This window comes from Rhinoderma darwinii, chromosome 3 (assembly GCF_050947455.1).
Source record: "Rhinoderma darwinii isolate aRhiDar2 chromosome 3, aRhiDar2.hap1, whole genome shotgun sequence".
Classification (NCBI taxonomy): Eukaryota; Metazoa; Chordata; class Amphibia; order Anura; family Rhinodermatidae; genus Rhinoderma; species Rhinoderma darwinii.
In genome coordinates, this window is record NC_134689.1 from 192,668,296 (window position 1) to 192,694,465 (window position 26,170).

General features: G+C 45.6%; 1 protein-coding gene and 1 long non-coding RNA gene across 3 annotated transcripts in view; one reads left to right on the forward strand and one right to left on the reverse strand.

The window, feature by feature from the left end:
• The window catches only part of LOC142749317 (uncharacterized), a 190,920-nt gene extending 167,333 nt beyond the window's left edge, over positions 1 to 23,587 (reverse strand). Inside the window, exons 1-2 of the long non-coding RNA XR_012882403.1 lie at positions 23,382 to 23,587; positions 11,287 to 11,392 (exon numbers count right to left, since the gene is read on the reverse strand). This is a non-coding gene — a long non-coding RNA (uncharacterized LOC142749317). The remainder of the gene's footprint in view (positions 1 to 11,286; positions 11,393 to 23,381) is intronic.
• MAPK11 (mitogen-activated protein kinase 11) overlaps positions 23,480 to 26,170 on the forward strand; it is a 52,756-nt gene continuing 50,065 nt past the window's right edge. Inside the window, exon 1 of one of the 2 annotated variants that reach the window (XM_075857186.1) lies at positions 23,480 to 23,798. In XM_075857186.1, coding sequence (XP_075713301.1) covers positions 23,487 to 23,798 — 312 coding nt within the window. In that variant the 5' untranslated portion in view covers positions 23,480 to 23,486. The remainder of the gene's footprint in view (positions 23,799 to 26,170) is intronic. The other variant, XM_075857187.1, reaches the window with a different exon arrangement.

Consider the following 26,170-nt stretch of genomic DNA (forward strand, 5'->3'; position numbering starts at 1 on the left):
TCCAGTGGTACCAAGAATGAGTAGCACAAACCCCTTTGCCCCCTCACCTCAACAAGTACCAGAACCATATAAACAAACAATAGGGTTGGCCCCTGTAGTGTTGGCAGGAATAACCCCAGTAACAGGAGGAGCCGAGGGCTCAACGGATGAAAGAGTAGAAACTAGAGCGTATAAAGAGGAAAGGGAAAGACATCAGCGTAATATGAATCAGGCAGAAGCAGCAAGGAAGCTTCCCGAGTCAAAAGATACGACGCAAGCATTAGAAAACGTGGGAAAAAGGTTACAAGTATTGACAGACCTATTTGCGACTGAAGCTGACAAAAATTTCAATAAAGGTAGAGAACATAAATATAAGCCATGGAACCCTAGGGATGCATTGACTTTAGTTCAGAAAGCCCCCGACCCGGAGACAGAGCCTGTCCCTTTTTGGAGATATATAGAAGTAGTAGCTGTTTTAATGTTGCAAATGACCTTATAGTAAATTCCCATATGGTATAATTTAGAATCAACTTGTGTGATAAGAGAAGGGGGAGGTGAAGAACAGCTGCTCGTGAGATAAGAAATGTCATCTTGTTCTTGAAATGAATGGACACAACATTAAATGCTGATATAGATATTTTGTATGACTTTGTGTCATATTGTATGTATTAGAGAACAGGACCAGCAGACGCCCGGTAATGGCGTCCGTACCTCATGTTGAGTGTGTCCTCATTGTTGGTGGGAAACCCCCTGCGCACTGTTTCCAATGGGAAAGGCTGCCCCCCCCCCCTGCCACTGATGTGGCCACGCCCGGCCCATTCAAATCAGTATGAAATAATCACCTTGTTAATTTTGTTATTTGTAGTGTTTTTTTCTATTTTACAGAAGTTCCAGTCTAGTTCACTGATGAAACAACACGTAATTATAAGATAGAGATGGTGGCCGTCAGATTGTACTGTTAAACATTAACGTAGATAATTCTTATACAATGGTGTGATGAATGATTGCAGATACGTATGTTGTTTTGCCGGCATTGAAAGTGTTAAGTTGTGAGAAGTTGTGAGAAGTTGTGAGAAGCTTTGAGTTTGTGACCCCCCTCCCTCCCCCCTAAAGTGTGCTGTGTTTGGGAGGAGGAGGAGGGGGGCTGACTGGGTGCAGTCTGCAGGGCTGATGAGACAAAGGGATCTCAATATGCACTACTGAGATATATATATATCAGTAATGTCTACAAACCGAAATACATTTCTTCTCTTTTGCGCAAGCGCTGTTGGTTATAAAAGTTACGATATTTATGTGTTATGATGTGATCAGATTTCATGTGTTTTGATGTTAATTCAGATGTATTAAACTACAGATACTGTGAGACACGGGGGTTTGAAAATGTATGTGCCCCCCACCGTTATACTGTTTATTGGTTTGCAGTAATTAATGTTATCAGAGAATAATATTTTCTGTTTTATTGAATAACTAACTACAATTGTTTTGTTTTTGATTTCACACATGAGTTATGTCATTGTAAAGATAACATGTTTGTCAGGAAAAAGTCATTTTTGTTTCAGGCTGTTGCACATTACAAGGGGTTAAATTAGTGTTATGTTGAGATGTAGTTTTGAACTCTGCTACATCACTCTCGCAGAGTCCACAAAGGGGGGAAGGGTGAAGGAACTGATCAGGTACAATTGTGGTTTATGTGTAAGAGACCATCCCCCTCCAGCAAAGTTACACAGGAGGATGTGACGTCACTCACACGAGTTTTTATGGATTTAGATGAGGGAGAAGGCAAAACAAAACTTGTCTGGACATTGTTAATTTGATGTAAAGTTTTTGGGAATGTTTTATTTTTATTTGTTTTTGTATTAATCAAGTATTTGCAGAACCTGATAAAGGTGAGATTCTCAAAGTATTCTGGATTATCAGCTGAATGAGGAGGAGTTGTGTTTGGTAGCGGCTTGTGACACCAATCCATGGAGTACCTCTACGCAAGCATATACTTTGTACTGTACTGAACAAAATGGACATGACACTGCAGTTCTCACACAAAGTCATGGACCACAGCAGCGCCCGGTAGCATATTATTCAGCTAGACTAGACCCTGTGGCCCGAGGTTCCCCATCATGTGTGAGAGCTATCATTGCTGTAAATTCAATGTTAAACAAGGCCTCAGATTTGGTCCTGGCATTTCCAGTCCAAGTTTTGCACCACATGATATTATTGTTATTTTTACTCAAGTACAACCGAAGCATTTGTCAACTGCAAGACATTTGAGATTAACCTGTGCTCTTCTTCTTCCTGAGCAGGTTACTTTACACCGCTGTACTACATTGAACCCAGCTACCTTACTGCCTTTGGAGCAAGGGGGAGAAGACGTAGGTAAAGTATGGTCACAATTTTTGCCTGAAACTGATGAACATGATTGTATGGCCCTTATGGCCCAGGAAACAGTGGGGTTTGCACATGTAAGAGATACCCCACTCCAAAACCCAGACCTAAGACTCTTTGTGGATGGTTCAAGGTATTGTGTAGAAGGATCTTTTCTTACAGGATATGCAGTAACCACCGAAGATGTAGTCCTAGAAGCAGCCTCCTTACCAGCGTCCCGCTCAGCACAAGAAGCGGAGCTTAAGGCCCTGGCAGTAGCATGCCAACATGCAGAAGGAAAGACAGCAAATATATACACTGACTCTCGATATGCTTTTGGGATTGCACACGATTATGGCCCCATATGGAAGGCTAGACAGTTTTTGACCTCTGCAGGTACACCTGTAAAGAATGCAGACTTTGTAAAATACTTGATGGAGACCCTGATGTTACCCACAGAAGTAGCAGTAGTAAAAATTAAAGCTCACACTAAGTTGAGTTCACCAGAGACAAAAGGGGAAATGCCCTGGCAGACGAAGCGGCAAAGCAAGCAGCACAGAAGCTACCCGTGTTAGCAGCCGTATGTCAGATAAACGATCCAGAGGAAACAAGACCAGCTGTAAGCCCGGAACTACTGCAAAAACTTCAAGGACAAGCAACAGAAGAAGAAAAAGACAAGTGGACGGCCCAAGGAGCAACGCTACGAAAAGATGGCCTCTGGCAGTGCCAGAATAAACTGTGCCTGCCTAAGACAATGTTCCCAATGATGGCCCAAATAACACATGGAGCAACTCACCAATCAAAAACGGCAATGATGGACTTGGTAAACAAGGTGTGGTATGCCCCAGGGTTTAGTGTGATGGCCAGCAGTTTTACACAAGGATGCATGATCTGTGCAACACATAATATTGGAAGAACTGTAAAAGTACCACAGAAGCACACACCCAGACCTATATATCCGTTCCAGAGACTACAGATAGACTATATTCAATTACCCAAAGTTGGTACCTAGGAGTATGTGCTTGTTTGTATTGATCTCTTTTCAGGATGGCCAGAAGCTTTTCCAGTAACCAAAGCTACAGCCGTAGCCACAGCAAAGAAACTGATCAACGAGGTGGTGTGCAGATATGGAGTTCCAGAGGTGATCGAGAGCGACAGAGGAACTCATTTTACGGGTGAAATCATGAACTATGTGTTGTCAGCTCTAGGCATAAGTCAAGCCCTACATACACCATACCATCCACAAAGCAGTGGGAAGGTTGAGAGACTAAATGGGACTCTCAAATTGAAAATCCAAAAAGTAATGGTAGAAACCGGGAAACCATGGACCGAGTGTCTACCATTAGCCTTGTTCTCAGTAAGATACACGCCCACAAAAAGAACAGGTCTCAGCCCATATGAGATCTTATTTGGGTCGGCTCCCAGATTAGGATGTTATTTTCCACAGGTGCTCCAAATGCAGTATGGTAGACTAACAGATTATGTATAAACGCTGAACAAACAATTGACCAAGGTGTATGCACAAGTCTTTGCTTCCATTCCAGATCCTGATTCAGTTGAAGGGACGCATAAGCTAGAACCAGCAGATTGGGTCGTTGTCAAAAGACACGTGAGGAAAAGTCTAGACCCAAGATTTGATGGTCCTTTTCAAGTCCTACTCGTTACAAGCACCTCAGTGAAGCTAGAAGGAAAGACAAGCTGGATTCACGCCAGTCATTGTAAAAAGGTTCTTCAGCCAGAAGAATGAAGATCTTTGCGGTTGTTGCGGCGGTTGTTGCGTGTGCTCTTATACAAAAAGGCAGAACTGCTACTCCTGTACACGTAATCAGTACAGAATCACTGGAACAGTTCAGGACAGGGTGGGCGAATGCCACAGTGGATAGAAAGCAGGGTAACTACACCTGTAAGGCCAATGCCCCGTGTTATACTACAAATGTGACTACAACCGAAGGGACTTGGAAAAAAAGTACCACATGGAGGGACTGTGTACCTTCACATAGACAAAACAGCCAACATTAGCATACAAGAAGAGACGGCTGTTGTTTTGTTGTTATGAATCAGATTTACAGTATTTATAGAAATATACAACCAGTAAAAATAGAAATGAAATGATAAATAAGATTTATGAAAGATGCAACAAGGAGAGGCTCAACTCTATGATTGTAATAAAAGAAACTGATGGGATGATATTATGCATGAATAATAGCCAAATAAGAAATAGAAGATATTTTGTATTCTTGATAACAATTTTAAGAGATAGTTTTAAGCCACATATAACAGTACAAAGTCTGGAAAGAATCGCACACACTTGTAAGAGCGCTGTAACCCAACAGCAGAAAAAGAATGTACACTTCAATATTTCCTTCCCTGAATCCCCCAGCTGTCATAGACAAAAAAAAAAGAGAATGGTATGACCCGCTATTAGGAGGGGTAGGAACGGGATTAGGAGTATTGAATGGTATACAGTTAGAAACAGTTATGAACAAATTAAACTCAGTGGGAGACGACACATCTACTGCATTAAGGATAGGTGCCTCATGGTTACCTACTACCTTTCACTTACAGCAAAAAGGGTTAGCTATAGATGAACTGTTTCTAAATGTTTTTAATGAAAGTATGCTAACCGAATATAGAACATTACAGAATGTATCAACTTTTGTAAATTGGACAGTATGTACGCTTAAAACGATGTGGCAACAAGAACAGATAAATAATTGTAAGAATAAATTGTTTAGTAGTCATGTTAGGCAATGGACAGACATTCTGCCCATAGGAAAGAGAAATGATACGTAGTTATTGTTACAGCCTGAGTATACTGAGTGTACACCTAAATGGTGCGCAGGAAGACTAATAGCATTTAATGTGAAAAATCCTACTCTATTATGCAAATTTATTGTTATGCCAATGGTAATGATTGATCCGGTGACATTATTAGGACAATATTGTATCCTGGAAATGAAAGGAACACACATAGATTCTCAAAATAAGACAAGGAATATAGATTTGTGCCAGTTAACAGAGCAAGGATATGTATGTAATCAGCAGTCAGGGATATATGAACCCTGTCTAATGCAGCACCAGGATAATGTATGCGCACTCACTATAATCCCAGAAGCTAACCTACAGGTTTATATTGAAGTAGGTCCACAGCATGTATGTTTAATAACTAACGACAAGCAGACCCTTAGCCAGTTTAATCTCATAGGACCATTTTCAGGATGTCTATACAATGTGACGCATTTGACTTGGGGGAACCAAACTATAGTGTTCTTGCCTACTTTAGAAGAAATAATGTCCACTGTATGGGTACCTGAACCTTTGCCCTATGGAAATTTTAGTTTGCCACTGGAAGAGTTAAAACAAGTGTTACAAAAGTCTAAAGACGTAAAGAAATTGATAGCAGCCCATAATGTAACTCTAAGTAAAGTGAAAGTATTGGCTACAATAGCAGCTAGGGAAGTAATAAATTTATCGTCAGCAATAAAAGATTCTAGTGCCCATCATTGGTATGACATATTTACAGGATTTTCCCCCACTGCCACTAAGATACTGCATGTGTTATTCCAACCCTTGATATGTTTCATAATATTATTTATATTGCTTACATGTTTCAATTGTTATACATTTTGCAAAATAAGGGAAGCATTCAATCAGAGGCCTATACATTATGATGAAAGAGTGTTGTGAGATTACCCCACCTACATACCTGTGTGAATCAAGTGAAGAAATGGATCGAAGCCTTGCTATCAGGAGATAGAAGTAGCATTGGAATTTAGGTGTTGGTAAAATCACAAAAGGAGGGATTGTTATGGTATAAATATATGTATAATGTATCTGGGGCCCCAAGGAGTGAAATGTTATAGAGGAGAACATGTGTTACAATAGAATGGGTATTTTAGAAAGGTTAAGAGAGGAAATAGTTTGCAGCTGCTCTGCTGTCCATTGTCTGCAAACAGATGGTGGACAATCAATTGACCAACCCCCCTCCTAAGCATAAAGGAAGCCTAAGGGAATACCTTGAGTTCCACCAATGGGCTTTATGGGAAAAAAGGATGTAAGGATTGAATATACAGATGACTCATATGTATGAAATGTTCTTTGTTCTGACGCTATAAAAGCAACCACTACAGTTAAATAAAAGCAGAAGGATTTTTACTTTGAGAAACGTCTCAGTGTATCTGTTGCTTCTCCGAGCTCGCCCCCCCCCACCTGATTTGAACCTGCATGGAGATCAAGGCGTAACGTGACTCAAATTGCGATCACATGTACGAGGTACCAAACGCAGAGCAGGAGAGTAGTCAGTAAAGCCAGGGTCAATTTGAAGCAGAGGTCAATAGTACTAGCAGGAACAGCAGAGCCAGGAAACCAGACAGAATCACAGGCAAAGGAAGAGCAGGAAATGAAGGTATAAATAGACCGAGGGCGCGAGCTAGATCCGTCTGGCCAGGCTGTGATAGGTTCTCCCACTCCTCAGCCTACCAGCCTGAGTGGTAGCAGATCGAGTCACTCTATCAGACCTAGGAGCAGATGCAGACTGATTAACCACGGGCGTCGACACAGAAGCTGTGTCTGGCAGATCCTTTACTATAATACAGAAGCAGTGATAATATTTAAACAAATCTCATCCACACGCTGTGTAAAAAATCAGCCGAGAAACCGTTCACAAAAATTGACCTGCTGTGTGGTTTTTTCATCTGCAGCATAAATGGACATCGCTAGTTTTCTATTGTGGGTTTTCCCCATTGAATTCAAAGGTAAAACCCGCAACAAATCGCAAATAAAAATAGCAAATCGAAAAGCTGTGATTCTGCCGCAAAAATCATAACTCAGAAAAAAAGCTTTTGCTTACCCAGATCTCTCCGCTTCTCCGTCCAAGCCTGCCTCCCGGGATGACGTTTCAACCCATGTGACTGCTGCAGCCAATCACAGGGCTGCAGGACTTCAGAGGGACGCATTGCCATGACTACAGGTAAGTATGAGCTTTTTTTTATTTAACCTGCTGTTTCCCGCAGCGGACATTTCAGCCAAAAAACTGCACCACAATTTGGTGCGTTTTTAAGATGGAATTGGCTGCGGGATCGAGGGCAGACACGCTGTGTACAGTGGCGTAACTACCGCTGTATTATCCATAGAAGTTGCTACGTGGCCCGTGGCATGAGGGGCTCCGTGCCACCCGCCGGGACTGGCCTCCCCATGTCCGGTGGTGCTGCTAGAAGCTGCTATGGAGCTACAGCGGTAGCGACGCCACATTCAACAGTATCTCCGTCCTTAGGACTGTTGAACACTATGGCAGAGCAGGGAGTTATCTCCCTGCTTTTCCATTTACTAGCCTATCAGGCGCACAGACAGGATCCATGCGCAGGTCGGTGTGATGACATCAATGGATTACGCCGGCCTACGCAACGATCCCATCGGCTTTGTGGAGCAGCTCAGTTCGTTACGGGAACGGGGCCTAGGTGAGTGCAATATTTTAGTTTTGTTTGTTTGGGGGGCACGGTCTACAAGGGGGAGGTGGGGGTCTGTATGGCACTGTCTACAAGGGGGAGGTGGACGGCACAGTCTAGAAGGAGGTGGACGGCACAGTCTACAAGGGGAGGTGGGGATCTGTATGGCACTATCTATATGGGGGAGGTGGTGGGCACTATCTACAAGGGGGCTGTATGGCACTATCTACAGGGGGGCTGTGCAAATATCTACAGGGGGGCTGTATGGCACAATTTACAGAGGGGCTGTATGGCACAATCTACAGGGGGGCTGTATGGCACAATCTACAGCGGGGGGCTGTACGGAAAAATCTACAGGGGGGCTGTACGGCACCATCTACAGGGGGGCTGTACGGCACCATCTACAGGGGGGCTGTACGGCACCATCTACAGGGGGGCTGTACGGCACCATCTACAGGGGGGCTGTACGGCACCGTCTACAAGGGGGCTGTACGGCACCGTCTACAGGGGGGCTGTACGGCACCGTCTACAGGGGGGCTGTACGGCACCGTCTACAGGGGGGCTGTACGGCACCGTCTACAGGGGGGCTGTACGGCACCGTCTACAGGGGGGCTGTACGGCACCGTCTACAGGGGGGCTGTACGGCACCGTCTACAGGGGGGCTGTACGGCACCGTCTACAGGGGGGCTGTACGGCACCGTCTACAGGGGGGCTGTACGGCACCGTCTACAGGGGGGCTGTACGGCACCGTCTACAGGGGGGCTGTACGGCACCGTCTACAGGGGGGCTGTACGGCACCGTCTACAGGGGGCTGTACGGCACCGTCTACAGGGGGCTGTACGGCACAGTCTACAGGGGGCTGTACGGCACCTTCTACAGGGGGGCTGTACGGCACTATCTACAGGGGGGCTGTACGGCACCATCTACAGGGGGGCTGTACGGCACTATCTACAGGGGGGCTTTACGGCACTATCTACAGGGGGGCTGTACGGCACTATCTGCGGGGGGCTGTACGGCACTATCTACAGGGGGGCTTTACGGCGCTATCTACGGGGGGCTGTACGGCGCTATCTACGGGGAGGCTGTATGGCGCCATCTACAGAGGGGGAAGTACGGCACCATCTACAGGGGGGCTGTACGGCACCATCTACAGGGGGGCTGTACGGCACCATCTACAGGGGGGCTGTACGGCACCATCTACAGGGGGCTGTACGGCACCATCTACAGGGGGCTGTACGGCACCATCTACAGGGGGCTGTACGGCACCATCTACAGGGGGCTGTACGGCACCATCTACAGGGGGGCTGTACGGCACCATCTACAGGGGGGCTGTACGGCACTATCTACAGGGGGGCTGTACGGCACTATCTACAGGGGGGCTGTACGGCACTATCTACAGGGGGGCTTTACGGCACTATCTACAGGGGGGCTGTACGGCACTATCTGCGGGGGGCTATACGGCACTATCTATGGGGGGCTGTACGGCACTATCTGCGGGGGGCTATACGGCACAATCTACAGCGGGGGGCTGTACGGCACTATCTACAGGGGGGCTTTACGGCGCTATCTACGGGGGGCTGTACGGCGCTATCTACGGTGGGCTGTATGGCACTATCTACAGAGGGGGATGTATGGCACTATCTACAGAGGGGGAAGTATGGCACTATCTACTGGGGGGCTGTATGGCACTATCTACAGAGGGGGAAGTATGGCACTATCTACAGAGGGGGCTGTATGGCACTATCTACAGAGGGGGCTGTATGGCACTGTCTACGGGTGGGCTGTATGGCACTATCTACAGGGGCTGCATGGCACTATCTTTGGAGGGGGGGGGGGCTGTATGGCAGAATCTACAGGAAGCCCGTATGGCACAATCTACAGCATGGCTGTATGGCACTATCTATAGAGGGGGATGTATGGCACTATCTACAGGGGCTGCATGGCACTATCTTTGGAGGGGGGGGGGCTGTATGGCAGAATCTACAGGAAGCTTGTATGGCACAATCTACAGCATGGCTGTACGGCACTATATATAGAGGGGGATGTATGGCACTATCTACAGAGGGGGATGTATGGCACTATCTACAGAGGGGGCTGTATGGCACTATCTACAGAGGGGGCTGTATGGCACTATCTACAGAGGGGGCTGTATGGCACTATCTACAGGGGGCTGTATGGCACTATCTACAGAGGGGGCTGTATGGCACTATCTACAGAGGGGGCTGTATGGCACTATCTACAGGGGGCTGCATGGCACTATCTACGGGGGGCTGTATGGCAGAATCTACAGGGAGCCTGTATGGCACAATCTACAGGGGGCTGTATGGCACAATCTACAGCATGGCTGTATGGCACTTTCTACAGAGGGGGCTGTATCGCACTATCTATGTGGGGCTGTATGGCACTATCTACGGCGGGCTGTATGGCAGAATCTACAGGAGGGCTGTGTTGCACCATCTACGGGGGGGACTATCTACAAGGGGGGCTGTGTGCCACCCAGGGGAGGGGGGCCATGTCAAAAGCTTGCTATGGGGCCCTGTCTTCCCTAGTTAGACCCCTGGCTGTGTACTTTTACGCAGCGTATCTGCCCTGTGTGAACATTAGAATGCAGAATTCCAAAGTGTGAAATTTTGCTCTGGGCATGAAGGCCCAAAATACCCCAGGTCATGAAACAATTAAACAGCATGAAGGTTATAGAGAAAAGGAAATAGATGCATCTGATTTGCTCAGAGCAAAACAACAGGAAGAGCCCATCCACTCAGCCAGCATGGAGAAAGTGTTTACAGAAACAGGTATAGAAAAAAAAAACATCCAAATATGCAGGTTAGGCACATTTCTGGCTGCATTACAGCCAATAGACATCTACAGCTTCCTAAGTCTGGGTTTTGTGTGCGGAAATTCTGCAGCATTTGGTCATCGGTGCTAGACTCGTCGTGGGCCAGTGTACAAAAAACTGCCAACCTTGAGGGATTTTCTTGGGCAACGGTGTCGAGTGTATACAGAGAATGGTCTGATCAAGGAAAAACATCTAGTTCCAGTATTATTGCTGTCTCAGGTCCCATGCACAGGACTGTAAAAATTGTCCGTAATTGCAGACTGTAATACGGTCCGCAATTACGGACCCATGCAGTTCTATTGGCCGTGGACACCTTTCCGTATCGCTATGGATGGGTGTCCGTGCCGTAGAACTGTGCCGGGAATTAAGAAGCATGTCTCGAGACGCGATTACGGGCGCGGTCGTGTGCATGGGCCCTAAGGGAAACAGAAAGGCAAGACTCTAGTGGGCAAAAGAGCACAAAAAAATTGATCATTGAGCAGTGGAAAAACATCATCTGGTCAGATAAATACACATTTTTGTATCACCATGCTGAAGAAGATGAATCGGTGAACCCTTCCTGTCTAGTGTCAATAGTTCAGACTGGTGGAGTAATGGTGTGGGATGTTTTTTTACCCCACACTGGGTACTCTGATATCTATAGATGGATGTTTGAACAGTAGGGCTTACCTGGGCATTGTGGCCGACCAAGTTCATCCCTTCATGGCAGTGGTTTACTATATGCCAGGACACTTTAGCGGGAACTGCGATAAGCTGTCCACATGGGCCAATAGTTCTGAAAACCAAAGTAGGTCGAACACGTAACTAGATGGGTATCTCTAAATAGTGGCCATTCAGTGTATTTATCCAATCCGTCTTATTACTGACTACTGTTTTCATTTAACATATCTATCCCATGACGAGAGACAATGAGAAACAGGTCTAAGCTACTCTAATAAACAGTGGACATCATATAATTAGGTCATTTAAAGACGTTATCCAGTTTAAAAAGAACATTTTCATATACTCGTTTTCTGAGTTGCTAGATTCTGTTCAAGATCCTCAACACTTTGCCTGAGTGGAGAGCAGTTACAAAGAGCATCTCTTGCCCCTTCTGACGTGTCCTGTATAACACAGACAACCAATTGGTTTGAATGAGCACTGTGTAATGCGTAGTTTTCCTTGTGGTAGCACTGCAGAGAAATTAAGCACTTACTGCCAGGTGCCCTCACAAATTACATCTGATCTGAATATCACTGATATACAGTGATCTGTTTATCGTCAAGGGACCCTTCTAACAAGTAGGAATTACCCAAAGCGGAGAATCTCTTCTTATTATGTTATAAGGAGGCCTGAAAAACGGACACCCGAAATTGATTCATGGCTATCTGAGGCTCCTAGCAGAATAATACTTTCATCCCTTAGGCCCCATGCACACGAACGTAAAAACGCCCATAATTATGGGCCCATAGACTTCTATTGGCCACGGGTACCTCCCCGTATGCTTACGGGAAGGTGCCCGTGCCGTTAAAAAATATAGAACATGTCCTATTTCAGGCCGTAATAACGGCACGGGCAGGCCATAGAAGTCTATGGAGCTCCCGTAATTACGGGTGACTACGTGTGTGCACCCGTAATTACGGAGGCGTTGCTAGGGACGTCAGGAGATAGTCACTGTCCAGGGTGCTGAAAGAGTTTTGTAGAAGGGAATAAGGGGATGGGAGGAAACCTCCAGCTCACCAGCTCCACGTTCCTGTGTCCAAGTCTCGCCCGGATCTCCGTGACGGCACACGGCAGACAATACGAGAAAAAAGAGAAGTAGGATCCAGCGATGTATATATAAATGGGGAAACTCGGTTTCCACTTTATTGATAACGAACAATAAAAGGTGAACACAGGAGAAATGACAAGGTGGTTGAATTGGCAATGAAAGAAAGCCTGATAGATCAACCTGTAAAAAAAATAGAAGTTCATACTTACCCAGAACTCCCAGCATCTTCCTCCAGTCCGGCCTCCCGGGATGACGTTTCAGCCCATGTGACCGCTGCAGCCAATCACAGGCTGCAGCAGTCACATGGTCTGCCACGTCATCCAGGGAGGTCGGACTGGATGTCAAGAGAGGGACGCGTCACCAAGACAACGGCTGGGTAATTATGAATTTCTTTTACTTTTTTTGCGGAAAGGGCTGTCCCTTCTCTTTATCCTGCACTGATAGAGAGAAGGGGCTGCCGATTACTGCAGTGCAATTTTGCAGCGGAAACGTGACCTTAAATACGGGTGGAATACTGGTGACACCGGACCCGTATTTATGGGTACGGGTCCGTAAATACTGGTGTAATACGGTTCGAATACGTCTGACCAAGGACCCGTATTTATGGGAGGACAAAAATACGTTAGTGTGCATGAGGCCTAACATGAGACATACACTCTCTGTCTCCTAATGTGTTCCTCAAATATGTAAAATATGTATACCAATGCCTTTTCTTCCTACTTTTTTGCCAACACCCAGTTTTTATTTGGATGACCTGCTTGTCATCTTGATTGATGACTTGGAAAAAAAACTTCTTCATGGTACAGAATATTTATCAACTTAAGAACACTACTAGCATGCTCACATTTTTTCTACACAAAAAATAATCCTGTTTGAGGCCATTCAAACAGTGTAGTTTTGCATATTCCTTTTTTTTTTCAATGCTGGGTAAAGAAAAAAAAAAGAGGAGCCTTTCCTTCATACCTCTCTCTTCTCTTTCCTATACAATCCCCTCCTGCTTTTTTAAAAAAAATAAAAAGTTCTACAAACTGCACTGTGTGAATGAGGCCCTGGGGTAATGCTCCCATGTCTAAACAGGGCCAGCTTTAGGTTAATGTGGGTCCCTGCCATGTTAGATCCACCCACTTATTACCCGCAGTCGCACCATACTTCAAACAGTGTAGCCAAACTGTGTCTTGGCACTAAGCAAAGAGAGCCCGCGCCATTGCGCAGTAAATAGGTTTTAGTGGTGCAGTATAGAAATGCTGTACTCACATGGGGTAAAATGCGATCCTAAGTTGTTAGACCTGGGATCGTCCTCCTTGTCAGTGGTCTGTAAATAGTCCTCCAGTAGTCCTGTTGTATCACAGGTTGTGCTGGTGAAGTGATCGTATAGATCAGTAAGGCTTTGTATGTCCGTGAAAAAGTGACAGACAAGGCCTCAGTATTGGGTCAAAAAGTTAATTTTATTTTTTTTCACATTTAAAAAGTTTTAGTCAAAAGACTGGTAAAATAAATAAAACCAGGCGCTCAACGTTTTGCAGGTGATCCTTGCTTCATCAGGAGTGGTATAAGATGTAGGGTTGGGTGTCCCTCTTGAATAGATGAGAGTGCTGACATCATTATGTCATTATAAGTTAGGGATCAGGTTTCGTTTTTCAGTAATTAGTGGCTGCTGGTTAATTAAGGGGATTCAGTTCCTCAGTGTTTCTGATGTGTCTGATGTATTTGCTTGTGTGGTTCCAACTGTGAGGAAATACATTGTGTCTTCTTAACTTTCTGATACATGTCCTGTGCAGTGGCGCTGACCAGACCAGGGGACTCAGGCTGGGTTCACACGACCTATTTTCAGACGTAAGCGAGGCGTATTATGCCTCGTTTTACGTCTGAAAATAGGGCTACACTACGTCGGCAAACATCTGCCCATTCATCTGAATGGGTTTGCCGACGTACTGTGCAGACAACCTGTCATTTACGCGTCGTCGTTTGACAGCTGTCAAACGACGACGCGTAAAAATACAGCCTCGGCAAAAGAAGTGCAGGACACTTCTTTCAGACGTAATTTGAGCCGTACTTCATTGAACTCAATGAAGCACAGCTCAAAATTTACGGCTGTCGGAGAAGCCTCGCAAAATTTTGCGAGGAGGAGGAATTACGGCTGAAACGAGGCAGCTGTTTTCTTCTGAAAACAGTCTGTAATTTCAGCCGTAAAAGCCTCTCACCGTGTGCACATACCCTCAAAGTTGATGTGTGTGTATACAGGCGGCGATATCCTGGAAGAATATTGCCTAGCAAATGTTTGCTCCGAGACATTGCTAGTGTTCATTGCAATTTTTTTAAATTTATTAGTTTTAGCATGCATGAATTTGTAATACTTTTTAGATATACTAAGGAAATACCGAATTTTGCGTGCACCGCCAGACTGTGATATAGGGAAAGCCTGTCTACAAAAAAGAATCACACTACACCACCCAGTGAGAGAGTGCGGAAATACGTTGGCACACCTTTACCAAACTATGATATGATATGTATCTTGGCCCACTGGGCATTGTGTTTTGGGGGGGGGGATTTAGAAGTCAGCACCAGGGAGTTTTGACATATTGAGTAGGCAGGTGCAGTGCTACCTCTCTGAAGTCTAATGCGGACTGCCTCTTCCGTTGGGTGGTATTCATCAGAATCTGTTCAGTGCACACTGCCATGGCATGACAAGTGGTTTTAAGATCCCTCTTACCCATGGTGGCAGCTGCTCTTCCCTCTACGCTGTTGGTCCTGGGCAGCTTTGCCAAGTGATAACCATATTCACGTGTCTAAGGGAAACGTTGACCAGTCATTATGTGTGTTGTGTATTAACCCCTTAATGACCAGCCTATTTTAGACCTTAATGACCAAGCCATTTTTTACGTTTTTCCATCGTCGCATTCCAAGAGCTATAACCTTTTTATTTTTGCGTCGACATAGCTGTCTGTATAAGGTCTTGTTTTTTGCGGGACAAGTTGTACTTTTTAATAGCACCATTTTGGGGGACATATTATTTATTGATTAACTTTTATTAACTTTTTTTTGGGGGGGAATAGAAAAAAACCTGAAATTTCACCACTCTTTTTCGCGTCTTAAATCAACGGCGTTTACCGTGTGATATAAATAACACCATAACTTTATTCAGCGGGTTGTTACGATTGCAACGATACCAAATTTGTATAGTTTTTGTATGTTTTACTACTTTTACACAGTAAAAACACTTTTTTTTCAAAATTATTTGTTTTTGTGTCTCCATATTTGAAGAGCCGTAACGTTTTGATTTTTTCGCCGATGCGGTTGTATGAGGGCTTTTTTTTTGCGGGAAGACTTGTAGTTTTTATTGGTACCATTTTTGAGTAGATGCGACTTTTTGATCACTTTTTATAACATTTTTTTAAAGTCAGGATTCACAGAAAACAGCAATTTTTCCATAGTTTTTTATAAAAAAAATTACGGCGTTCACCGTGCGGGTTAAATAATGTTATAGATTTATAGTCGGGGTCGTTACGGACGCGGCGATACCAAATATGTGTAACTTTTTTACTTTATTTTGGTTTTTTAATAGTAAAGCATTGTGTAAGGGGAAAAGCTGGGTTTTTCATTTTTTTTCACATTTTTTTTTTCATTAACTTTATTAAACTTTTTTTTTACTTTTTTACTAGTCCCACTAGGGGACTATAATATGCGATTCTCCGATCGCTATTGTAATACACTGCAATACTTTTGTATTGCAGTGTATTACTGCCTGTCCATTTAAAACGGCCAGGCATCTGCTAGGTCATGCCTCCGGCATGATCTAGCAGGCAGTCGCTCCAGGCAGACCTGGGGGCTTTTATTAGGCCCCCGGCTGCCATTAGAGACACAGACACTCGGCGATCGTATCGCCGGGTGTCGGTGGGGGAGAGAGGGAGCTCCCTCCCTCTCTCCAAAACCACTCAGATGCGGTGCACGCTATTGCGCACCGCATTTGAAGGGTTAAACGGGTGAGATCGATACTAATATCGATCTCACCCGGCAGAGCAGGGACGCTCCCAGCCCTCAGCTGCCTCTAGCAGCTGAGAGCAGGGAGATTTGACACTCCCTGCTCTGTTTACTTTATCCTGATGCAGTGCCGTAAAAAGGCACATGCATCAGAATAAAGCCCGTTAGTGGCCGCCGTTAAAAGGCGTATTGGCGGTCACTAACGGGTTAGTACCATGTTGCTAATATCTATAACACAATATATTTTAATGATCAAGTAGCTTTTGTAAAATGCCCATGTACAATGATCTAAGGCCCCATTCACATCACGTTAAGGCACTACGTTTATCTTGTACGTCGGGAAAGCTCTCGACTTACAAGATAAACATGTCCATAGGGCTCCATTAACCCGACGGATACCAAGAGTGTCCTTTTGGCCTCCGTCGTGCTGGTATACCTTTTTTTTGAAGGATGGAGTAGCATAGTAGACTACACTATTCAATCCTGAGGGATCCCGCAGAAAAAACTTATAACACACAGAATAAGTTTTTTAACATGGGAGCCTATGGATGACGGATGCTACTTTATGGCATCCACCACAGGTATACACCTCGGGGTTCCCACAACATGCTGTCCATATAGGGATAGTGAAGTCATGAGCTTCCACAGTGTTGTAGTCCCTGGGCAGAGCGCTATTAGGTGGCTCTGTCCCGGGACTCCGGCCCCCTGAAAACTCCTGAAGTCACTGTCCATATATGGACAGTGACGTCAGGATGAGTGCTGGAGACCCCAAGCAGAGCATCAGCTGATGCTCTGCTCGCCGAATACAGCGATAGGGAACTCCTGGAGTCACTGTCCATAAATGCAGTGACTTCAGTAGTTTTGCCAGGGCCGGTCCCCGGGCAACGTATCCCAATCTATGCCATACGTTTGGGCCTTGTATCCTCCGATGGAAGCCCCTAACGTGATGTGAATAAGGCCTAAGAGTGTAAACTCGGACGTCAAACACAGCCGTTTTTCACGTTCGAGTCCCACCTGTGCGGGACCAGTTTTCACAGATCCCTTATAGACTTGAGTCTATTGGGAGATCCATGAAAACGGACAAAAATAGGATAAGACAAGTCCTATTTTTTCACAAGTCCTTCACACGGTTCATTAAAACAACGGCCGTGTGAACAGCCCTATAGAAATACATGCAGCCATGTGACGGACGTTAGAATAAAAAAAAACGGCCATCACATGGACTACATATACGATTGTCTGAATAAGCCCTAATGGAATGCCCATTTATTCGTACTTGGACTACTACAAGATACATTCCAGGACAGAGTTGCAGGCAAACCACTATAGAGCAGCTGAAATTCTATTCATATGTTAACAGCTGAATTCCTTAACCAACATAAAGCCCAGAAGCACGATCAATTCACATTCTTTGTCTTTTGTGTGCATTTAAAGATAAAAAAAAAATAGCAAAGAAATATACTAATGTACTAATATATTTTCAGGAAGCGAGAATCCCTCATAAAATATAAAGCAAGTGTGTAAATTAAGTATCTAGATTGTCTTCTCTCATTTGGGAAGACAGTCCCCCTCTCAGACCAAGCTGTCCATCTTTTGAGTAATCTGTATAGATTTGTATAAACAATTCCAGGAACTGTCTTCAAACATACAGATTTGATAGTAGAATAGATATAAGCATTCACTTAGGTTTCGTTCACATCTGCGTCAGTGGATCCGTTCATGGGTCCCGTTAGACCTTTCTGTCAGGGGAACCCATGAACGGAAACCAAACAGAATCCATAGCTTTCTGTTTGCATTACCATTGATTTCAATGGTATTGCTTCCGTTGCTAATGGTTTCCGTTAGTCTCCGTTCCGTAAGGTTTGTTTTTTTTGCAAAATCAACAGCGTAGTCGACTGCGCTATTGTTTCCGCCAAAACAACGAAAACCTTAGGGAACAGAGACTAACAGAAACCATTAGCAACGGAAGCAATACCATTGAAATCAATGGTAAAGCAAACAGAAAGCTATGGTTTCTGTTTCCGTTCATGGGTTCCCCTGACAGAAAGGTCTAACGGAACCCATGAACGGATCCACTGACGCAGATGTGAACGAAACCTTAGATTACTACATCTAATGTATGAATGATAATAAAACTGACCATAGAAATGTTGTCAGGTGTTTACTTGCATACTGCAGTTCTGTCCAATACCATTACAGGACTTTCCATACACCATTGTCAAATACAGGGTTTGTGGTAGTCCAGCAGGTGAGATTGTGGGGGAGGGTTTATCGCTGCAATTACACCAGTTTTCTGCCGTAAAAGCAGTGGTAAAGAAAGTAACTCGGACCCCAATTTTTTCTGCAACAATTTGCCTTGAAAAAGGGGAGAATATTTTCTTCACAGCACTAAGTGCAACGGATTTATTAGGGTTTCCCTTCCACTCTTCAGATCCAGACTAGTGTTGTGCAGTACATTCGTTTTACACACTGGCATACACCAGAGCAAGTATTACTCTGAAGAAATTTAGCCCAGTGCAGGAGGTAAGCGTGACCTGGTTTCTGGAAGACATCTCTCTTGGGAGTTCTGAGTGGCCTCTGTGATAGGCACTCAGGGGGCATCTGTGGTTTAGAGTTGCACCACTTATTCATTTACAAATTTTAGAAGGTATGAAAGTAATTCAGGGGGTTGCACTCATGACATTTTTGCACTGAGCCTAGCAATGTTTTAAACCAGCCCTGGTGAAGACTGACTCGATGGGCTAATTATAAATAAAAAACAGGATATGATAATTCTTACAAAAGAGGAACTGTGGCACTGAAAATACAAGTTGAAAGTCCTGTGTTTTGATATGTAGGACATCAACATATACCAGTTAAATGTGGGTCATTATAAACCAATTGACTCTAAATTTAGGTCATGCATACTAGTCGCTAGGTCCAGACACGAGTCCTGAATCACCTCCTGATGCGCCAGGTGTCTGGGCAGCAATCCCAATCTTTCTTAGTTCCATCAGCCTCCTGATGTGGATACAACCGAACAGAATATACAAAAGATGTAATCACAGCCTGCACACGACCGTAATAGATTTTACTGTCTGCAAATACTGTATGCGACAGCTATGGGGGCATTATACTGTGTGGGCAGCTGTGGGGGGCATTATACTGTGTTGGGCAGCTATGGAGTGCATTATACTGTATAGGGCAGCTATGGGTGGCAATATACTGAGGGGACTGCAATGGGGGGGGCATTATACTGTGTGGGCAGCTGTGGGGGCATTATACTGTGTGTGGGCAGCTATGGGGGACATTATACTCTGTGGGGGCAGCTATGGGGAGCATTATACTGTGGAGGCATTATTGGGGTCTGTCGGGCAATGCGGTTGGGCATAGGCGTGCGCAGGGGTCTGGTGCTGTTATTCCTGTTCACAAAATGCATTTTTGATTGTGGCGTTTTATGTGCGGTTTTATAATAGTATGCATTTAAAAAAAAGGTATGCCATTTTTTATGCAGTTTGCAACGACCGCTTAGGCCAGGTTCCCACAGGACGGATACGCTGCGTGGTTTTTACCGACCTGGAACCCGCAGTATATGGCGTCCAAAAACTGCGCCACATTGTTGTGCGTTTTTTCAGATGGAATTTCTGCTGCGGAAAGCAGCGGTAAAAACTGATCATACTTACGTAGGCCGTTGTTATGGCGACGCGTCCCTCCTGCACAGTCCAGTACGGTCTCCCTGGATGATGCTGCAGCCCATGTCACCACTGCAGCCTGTGATTGGCTGCAGCGACGGTCACATGGGATATAAGGTCATCCCAGGAGGCTGGCCCTCTGACGTCATCCAGGCCGGCCTCCTGGGATGACGTATCATCCCATATGACCACCGCTGCAGCCTGTGATTGGATGCAGTAGTCACATGGGATGCAACATCATTCCAGGAGGCCGGACTGCAGGAAGAAGGAGGGCGGTCTGGGTAAGTATTTTTTTTCCCGTAGTTGCGATTTTTGCGGCGTAATCACTGCGAATACACTGCAAAAGTCACAACACTTGGCTTTCTGTTGCGGGGGAAAAACCGCAACGGAAAATCAACAAAAATGCAGCATAAATTGACATGCTACGGAATTAAATTTCGCACCGCAGGTAAATTTATTAACGTTTACGTTGTAATTTTTTCCCGCAAGTCTAATGGCACGGTCAGTGTTTTTTATTTTGAAAATGTAGAGAAGTGTATGACGCTGATTGGTCAGCGTCATACACTTCCCTTTACAACGCCCACTTGGTCAAAAGTAAAAAAAACGCCCACTTGGGTATTAAGAAAAAAATTTGCATAAATCTAAAATTGTTTATAACTTGCTCAAAATTGATCGTTTTTCAAAATAAAAACCGCTGTTGTTATCTACATAATCTGGCACTTATAATCTGGCGACAGAGCCTCTCTTAGGTTAGCACCAGGCCGATATTAAAACTGGGAGGCCGGTAAAAGTCAAAATTTCTTACCAGCAATAACAAATGCGCAGCCAGATTACTTTTTATTTGGACTGGATTTTCCTCCTTTGCCAGACCAACCTGCCTTGGAACTGTCATTAGCTTCTGGACTAGGTCAATTGTGAGATTGACAACAGCGGGAGATTGCAGTATAATGCCAGACACACTCAAAGTTCTGCAGCCAGACACGTGGACACGCCTGCCTACACAGCCAAGAGCGGAGGCCAGAAGGAGAATACAGACTGTTAGGCTGAGTTCACATGGGGCGGATACGCTGCGTAAAAGCACGCATATATCCACCCTGTGCGCCGCGGAAAACCACAGCACGTAGCCGGCCTGCCTCTTGGGGTGACGTTTCATCCCTGGAGACCACTGCAGCCTGTGATTGGCTGCAGCGCTGGTCACATGGAATGAAGCGTCATCCCAGGAGGCCAGCCCTCTGACGTCATCCAGGCCGGCCTCTTGGGATGTTTCATCCCATGTGACCGCCTGCTACAGCCTGTGATTGGCTGCAGTGGTCACATGTAATGAAACAGCCCAGGAGGCTGCGCCGGAGGAACACAGACTTCTGGGTATGAGATTTTTTTTTTTCTGAGTTGCGTTTTTTTTGTGGCGGAGTCGCTGTGAACCTGCCGCAAAAACTTAACAACTGCTTTTTGTTTACGGGTTTTACCTACCATTGAATTCAATGGGGAAAACCCGCAACAAATAAGCAGCGTTTACGCAGATTCAATTCACATGCTGCGGAATAAAATTCTACACCGCAGGTCATTTTCTGAGCATTTTTTCCACTCAGTATTTACGCAGCGTGTGGATGAGGTTTGTTTTATCTCATCCACTTTGCTGCCACTGTATTTTCTGCAACGTGTGAACTGACCCTCATAGTCTCTGGGAAATGACACCCGCACTTTATCCATGCTGAGGTATATTCACACGTGCAGTTTTTGTGGCGTATTAGGTCGCTTCTCGGCCTTTTGGCTAAGATCAAGTGTAGTACCTGCTCAAGCTGAGGTTCGTAATCATCCCTGCCGGTGGTTGATGGACCATCGTAGGGGGATGACAGAACGTCGAGGTGAGGGCAGGGAACCACAACGGTCATCGCTCTGGTGTACGCACTTGGCTTAAAGGTACCATTTGTAGGTGACCAGGCGACCGCCGGATCGAGGTCAGGAGGTCGGGTAGTTTGAAAGCCCGAGTTGCTATGTGCCCCAGGGCTGGTGACCCTGGGGTGCCCTAACTCACTGGGGGTGGGATCCCACTGAGTGAAGGCACACTTGCACGCACTCTTCTTTCACACTTCTAAGCACACACCTTTTTTCTCCCGGCCTTCTGGCTGGGAGATGAGGAATTTTTTATACCTGGCGGATGTCCAGGCTGTATCACAGCGCACATCCGCTTATTTAATTTTGTTTTTCACTGTGTGTTTGTCACGTGTGTCACAAGGATTTTGGGATGCGGTGCCCTTTTGGGACCCTCCTGAGGTCTAGGGGGAAAATGTGTGGCCTTCTGGTTCCGTTTTCCCCTGCAACCCGGCCTCCCTTCTTCGGAGGGGAGGTGCAACTAGGATGCAGGCTCCTAGGTGGACACTGGGGTGGCAGCCCAGGTAGAAGCCTAGGAGTTTGTTTGGGTCTCCCTAAGCTTCGGCGAGGGGGGATCATCGATCCTTGATCCTCTAGGCCTATGGTTTGGAGGGTCAGGGAATGGTTATGCGGGGCCTCTCTCTTTTAAGAGAAGGGCTGCGATAGACCGCATCCTTGTGCACTTTTTGTGTGGCACCTCTGCACTTTTTATGCACTTGGGTGATAGAAAGCACGGCTCGGGCTTTAGAAAATTAGGGTATGTTCACACGAGGGCGTCCGTTACGGCTGAAATTACGGGGATGTTTCAGCCTGAAAACATCCCCGTAATTTCAGCCGTAACGGCATGTGCAGGCGCTTGAACGCCGCGTCCATTACGGCCGTAATTGGCGCTGCTATTCATTGGAGTCAATGAATAACGGCTCCAATTACGGCCAAAGAAGTGACAGGTCACTTCTTTGACGCGGGCGTCTATTTACGCGCCGTCATTTGACAGCGGCGCGTAAATATACGCCTCGTGTGAACAGACAAACAGACATTGCTTTCAATGGGCAGATGTTTGTCAGCGTTATTTTCGGGCGTAATTCGGGGCAAAAACGCCCGATTTACGTCCGTAAATAGGCCGTGTGAACATACCCTTAGGTCACAGTTTGCAGCACGTGTAAATACACCCAGAACCTGACTGGTATTTTTGGGTGAAAAAGGCGACAAACCTAAATTCTTTGGGTGTCCTATGGCTCCATACAAAATAAAGCTGTAATATGGCCGTGTACATGAGTCTTATATGCAGCCCATAATATTCCAAGGGAACCTTTCTATTTTCACACGGATTCTGTGAAAAATAAATAGTGGCATGCGATAGTGGGCCACACAAAGGCACAGAGACCGTACCCGATATCCAGCTGGACGTATCTCTGTGTAATGGCTGTTCCATGTTTATTTTTAATTATCTCTTATTCGGTGTTGCCACAGCTTTCTACTGAACACGTCCTTACCCAGCTTATCTGTGGTAGCCAAAGTGGCGGTGAAGGTGGCAAGCGTGTAATAACAGGTGGTGCATTCCTGGAGATGAGGCACATGCTGGCGAGTGACATGGCAGCATGTTATTACACACGGGTGTTCTGTCGGTGTCACGTTCCGACATTAAATTAATGACCGGCTATGAGGCGCTTCCCCGTGTGTCACCCTGTGTAACGTCCCTTCTCCCTCCACCTGACTCCTCCCCCACCCGCCTAGACCTCTCCTCCTTCCGCCTCCTTCCTCCCGGGCGGCCAGAGCTGTGTTTGCCGGTTCCACAAAATGAGCAGCCGTGGCGGATTTTACCGGCAGGAGCTGAACAAGACGGTGTGGGAGGTGCCGGAGAGGTATCAGCATCTCACGCCTGTGGGCTCCGGGGCCTATGGCTCTGTCTGGTAGGTGAATGGGCCAGGAACAAGTGCCTCCCCCACCTTCCTCCTTCCCGGGCCCCTGCAGCCAGTGTGTGAGGCTCGGGAAATTCAGCAGTACTAGAAAACCCTGCTGTGTCAGTAGAGATACTACTGTATGTATGTGTGTATGTATATATATATATATATATATATATATATATACACACCAGGTGTCTAGTATATATATGCTGCTGCCCTATATAGGGCATTGTACAAGAGTCTTCTTCATTCCTCACCATGTCTATTTACATACCACTTCTAGTATCTATACTGACCATAGGTGATCATTGGGGCATATATATTAAAACAAGAATACCACTGAGCAGTTCCCCAGTCTGTGACTTTAGAGCAGCGTGCGCTGTATTCATCATCACGATGTGCACGGTTTGATAGATATAGTAGATCTGGTTTACATTATACCTGGCGTAGCTCACTTCCCGTTTTCAACATGGAAAAGTATAAATGTCTATTATGTCCACGTTACCAATCGATCTGCTCCTACAGTCCAGGAACTTGCCAGGTAATCCTGCGAAAACACTGAGAAATTAAGGTGTCTGCAAATGCACCCTTTTCTGCATTCCACCCACTGTATCTGTTTAACCGGACATGTACAGGGACTTTCCTCCTATAATACTGCGACCCATGATCATTGGCGTTATAGATGATATCGTATTACTTTTATCTGTGCTGTAAATTCTAATGTCACGCATTTTCTGATAAGGGTGAGTAGCAGGAACGTATCAAGCTCCTCTATTGACTTGGGGTCCACGCCGCGTTCTTTCCATCTTCACAGAGCTGAATGCACTATCTTCTAGTTTCCAGTATTCTGTATGGTAGCCTTGCTGTAGTGTTCCCATTCATTATCATAGGAGCCATGCAACTAGGTTCAAATACTCAATACCGGAGCATTGGAGACCGAACGTGGCTTAGCGCAGATTTTACTTACTGCAGCATCGACGCTGAGAGATCTGGTTGCAGTAACGAAGAAGAGAATAGAGTAGTCCTGCCCCGGTTTATCATTTAAATGGCAGGTCTGCTGTACTCACTGTTAAAGGGGTTGTCCACTACCAGGCAACTGACCTATCCACCGTATAGGTCATCAGTAGATCATTGGTGCGGGTCTGACACCCGGACCCCGAACCGATCAGCCGCTGGATGGTGTTTCCCATTATGCGATGTACGGAGCCGGAAGCAGTTGGCTCCGTACATAGCATAGCGGCCGTGCTGGATTCTAGGACACAGTAATAGATCTTCCAGGTCTGTATCATAACATTCTTGGCGCGTTTCTGGCATTTTGTGCTCACGCTGCCTCCCGGCCACTTCCTGATTACGTGATCGGGAGTAACTCGCTGAGCTACACGGTTTCCGTAACGCCATAGAGCTGACTGGTATTTACAGAAACCACGTCGCTCACATGCTACGTTGCTTCCGTAACTGCCACTCACTACTATTGGTGTTACGAAAACAGCGTAGCTCAGTGAGTTACGCTGTTTCCGTAACTCCCGACCATGTAATCAGGAAGTGGCCGGGAGTCAGCATGAGCACAAAAAGCTAGAACGGGTTTAAGGGGGCCCCATTCTAGAGATAGATGTGGGTTCCAGCGGTGGGACCTGCATCTATCTGAAATTTATGACATATCCTGTCGATATGTCATAAATGTCTCTCCGGCTGATTTACACGGGCTGCCCATAACAAGTGCCTATCAATATAACAAGTTGATCGGCACTCCTTTAAAAGCCCTTTACATGGGACGATGCAAACTGTATATTGAACGAACGATCGTTAATATGTTCGTTCGGTCCCCATTCAGTTTGCATCATTGGTTGCCCACCCCCTGTTTACATGGGAAGATGTGCTGCCGACAACAATGATTTTATAAGATGCGATCAGCCGACAAACCAGCGTTTTGCTTGTCAGTCGGCTAATTGCTGCCCTGTTTACACGGACCTATGATCGTGAATGACTGTTTGTACGATTATTGACCTGTGAAGGAGGGCCTTTAGTGATGATCTCCTCTACCAATGAGACAGGGGAGGCGGCATCGTTTGGAGGGATGGTCCTATGTACGCATTCAGTGACTTAAAATCACAGTCGGCTATTTAAAGAGGCTCTGTTACCACATTATAAGTGCCCTATCTTGTACATAATGTGATTGGCGCTGTAATGCAGATTACAGCAGTGTTTTTTATTTAGAAAAACAATCATTTTTGACGGAGTTATGACCTATTTTTAGCTTTATGCTAATGACTTTCTTAATGGACAACTGGGCGTGTTTTACTTTTTGACCAAGTGGGCGTTGTGGAGAGAAGTACATGACGCTGACCAATCGGCGTCATACACTTCTCTCCATTCATTTA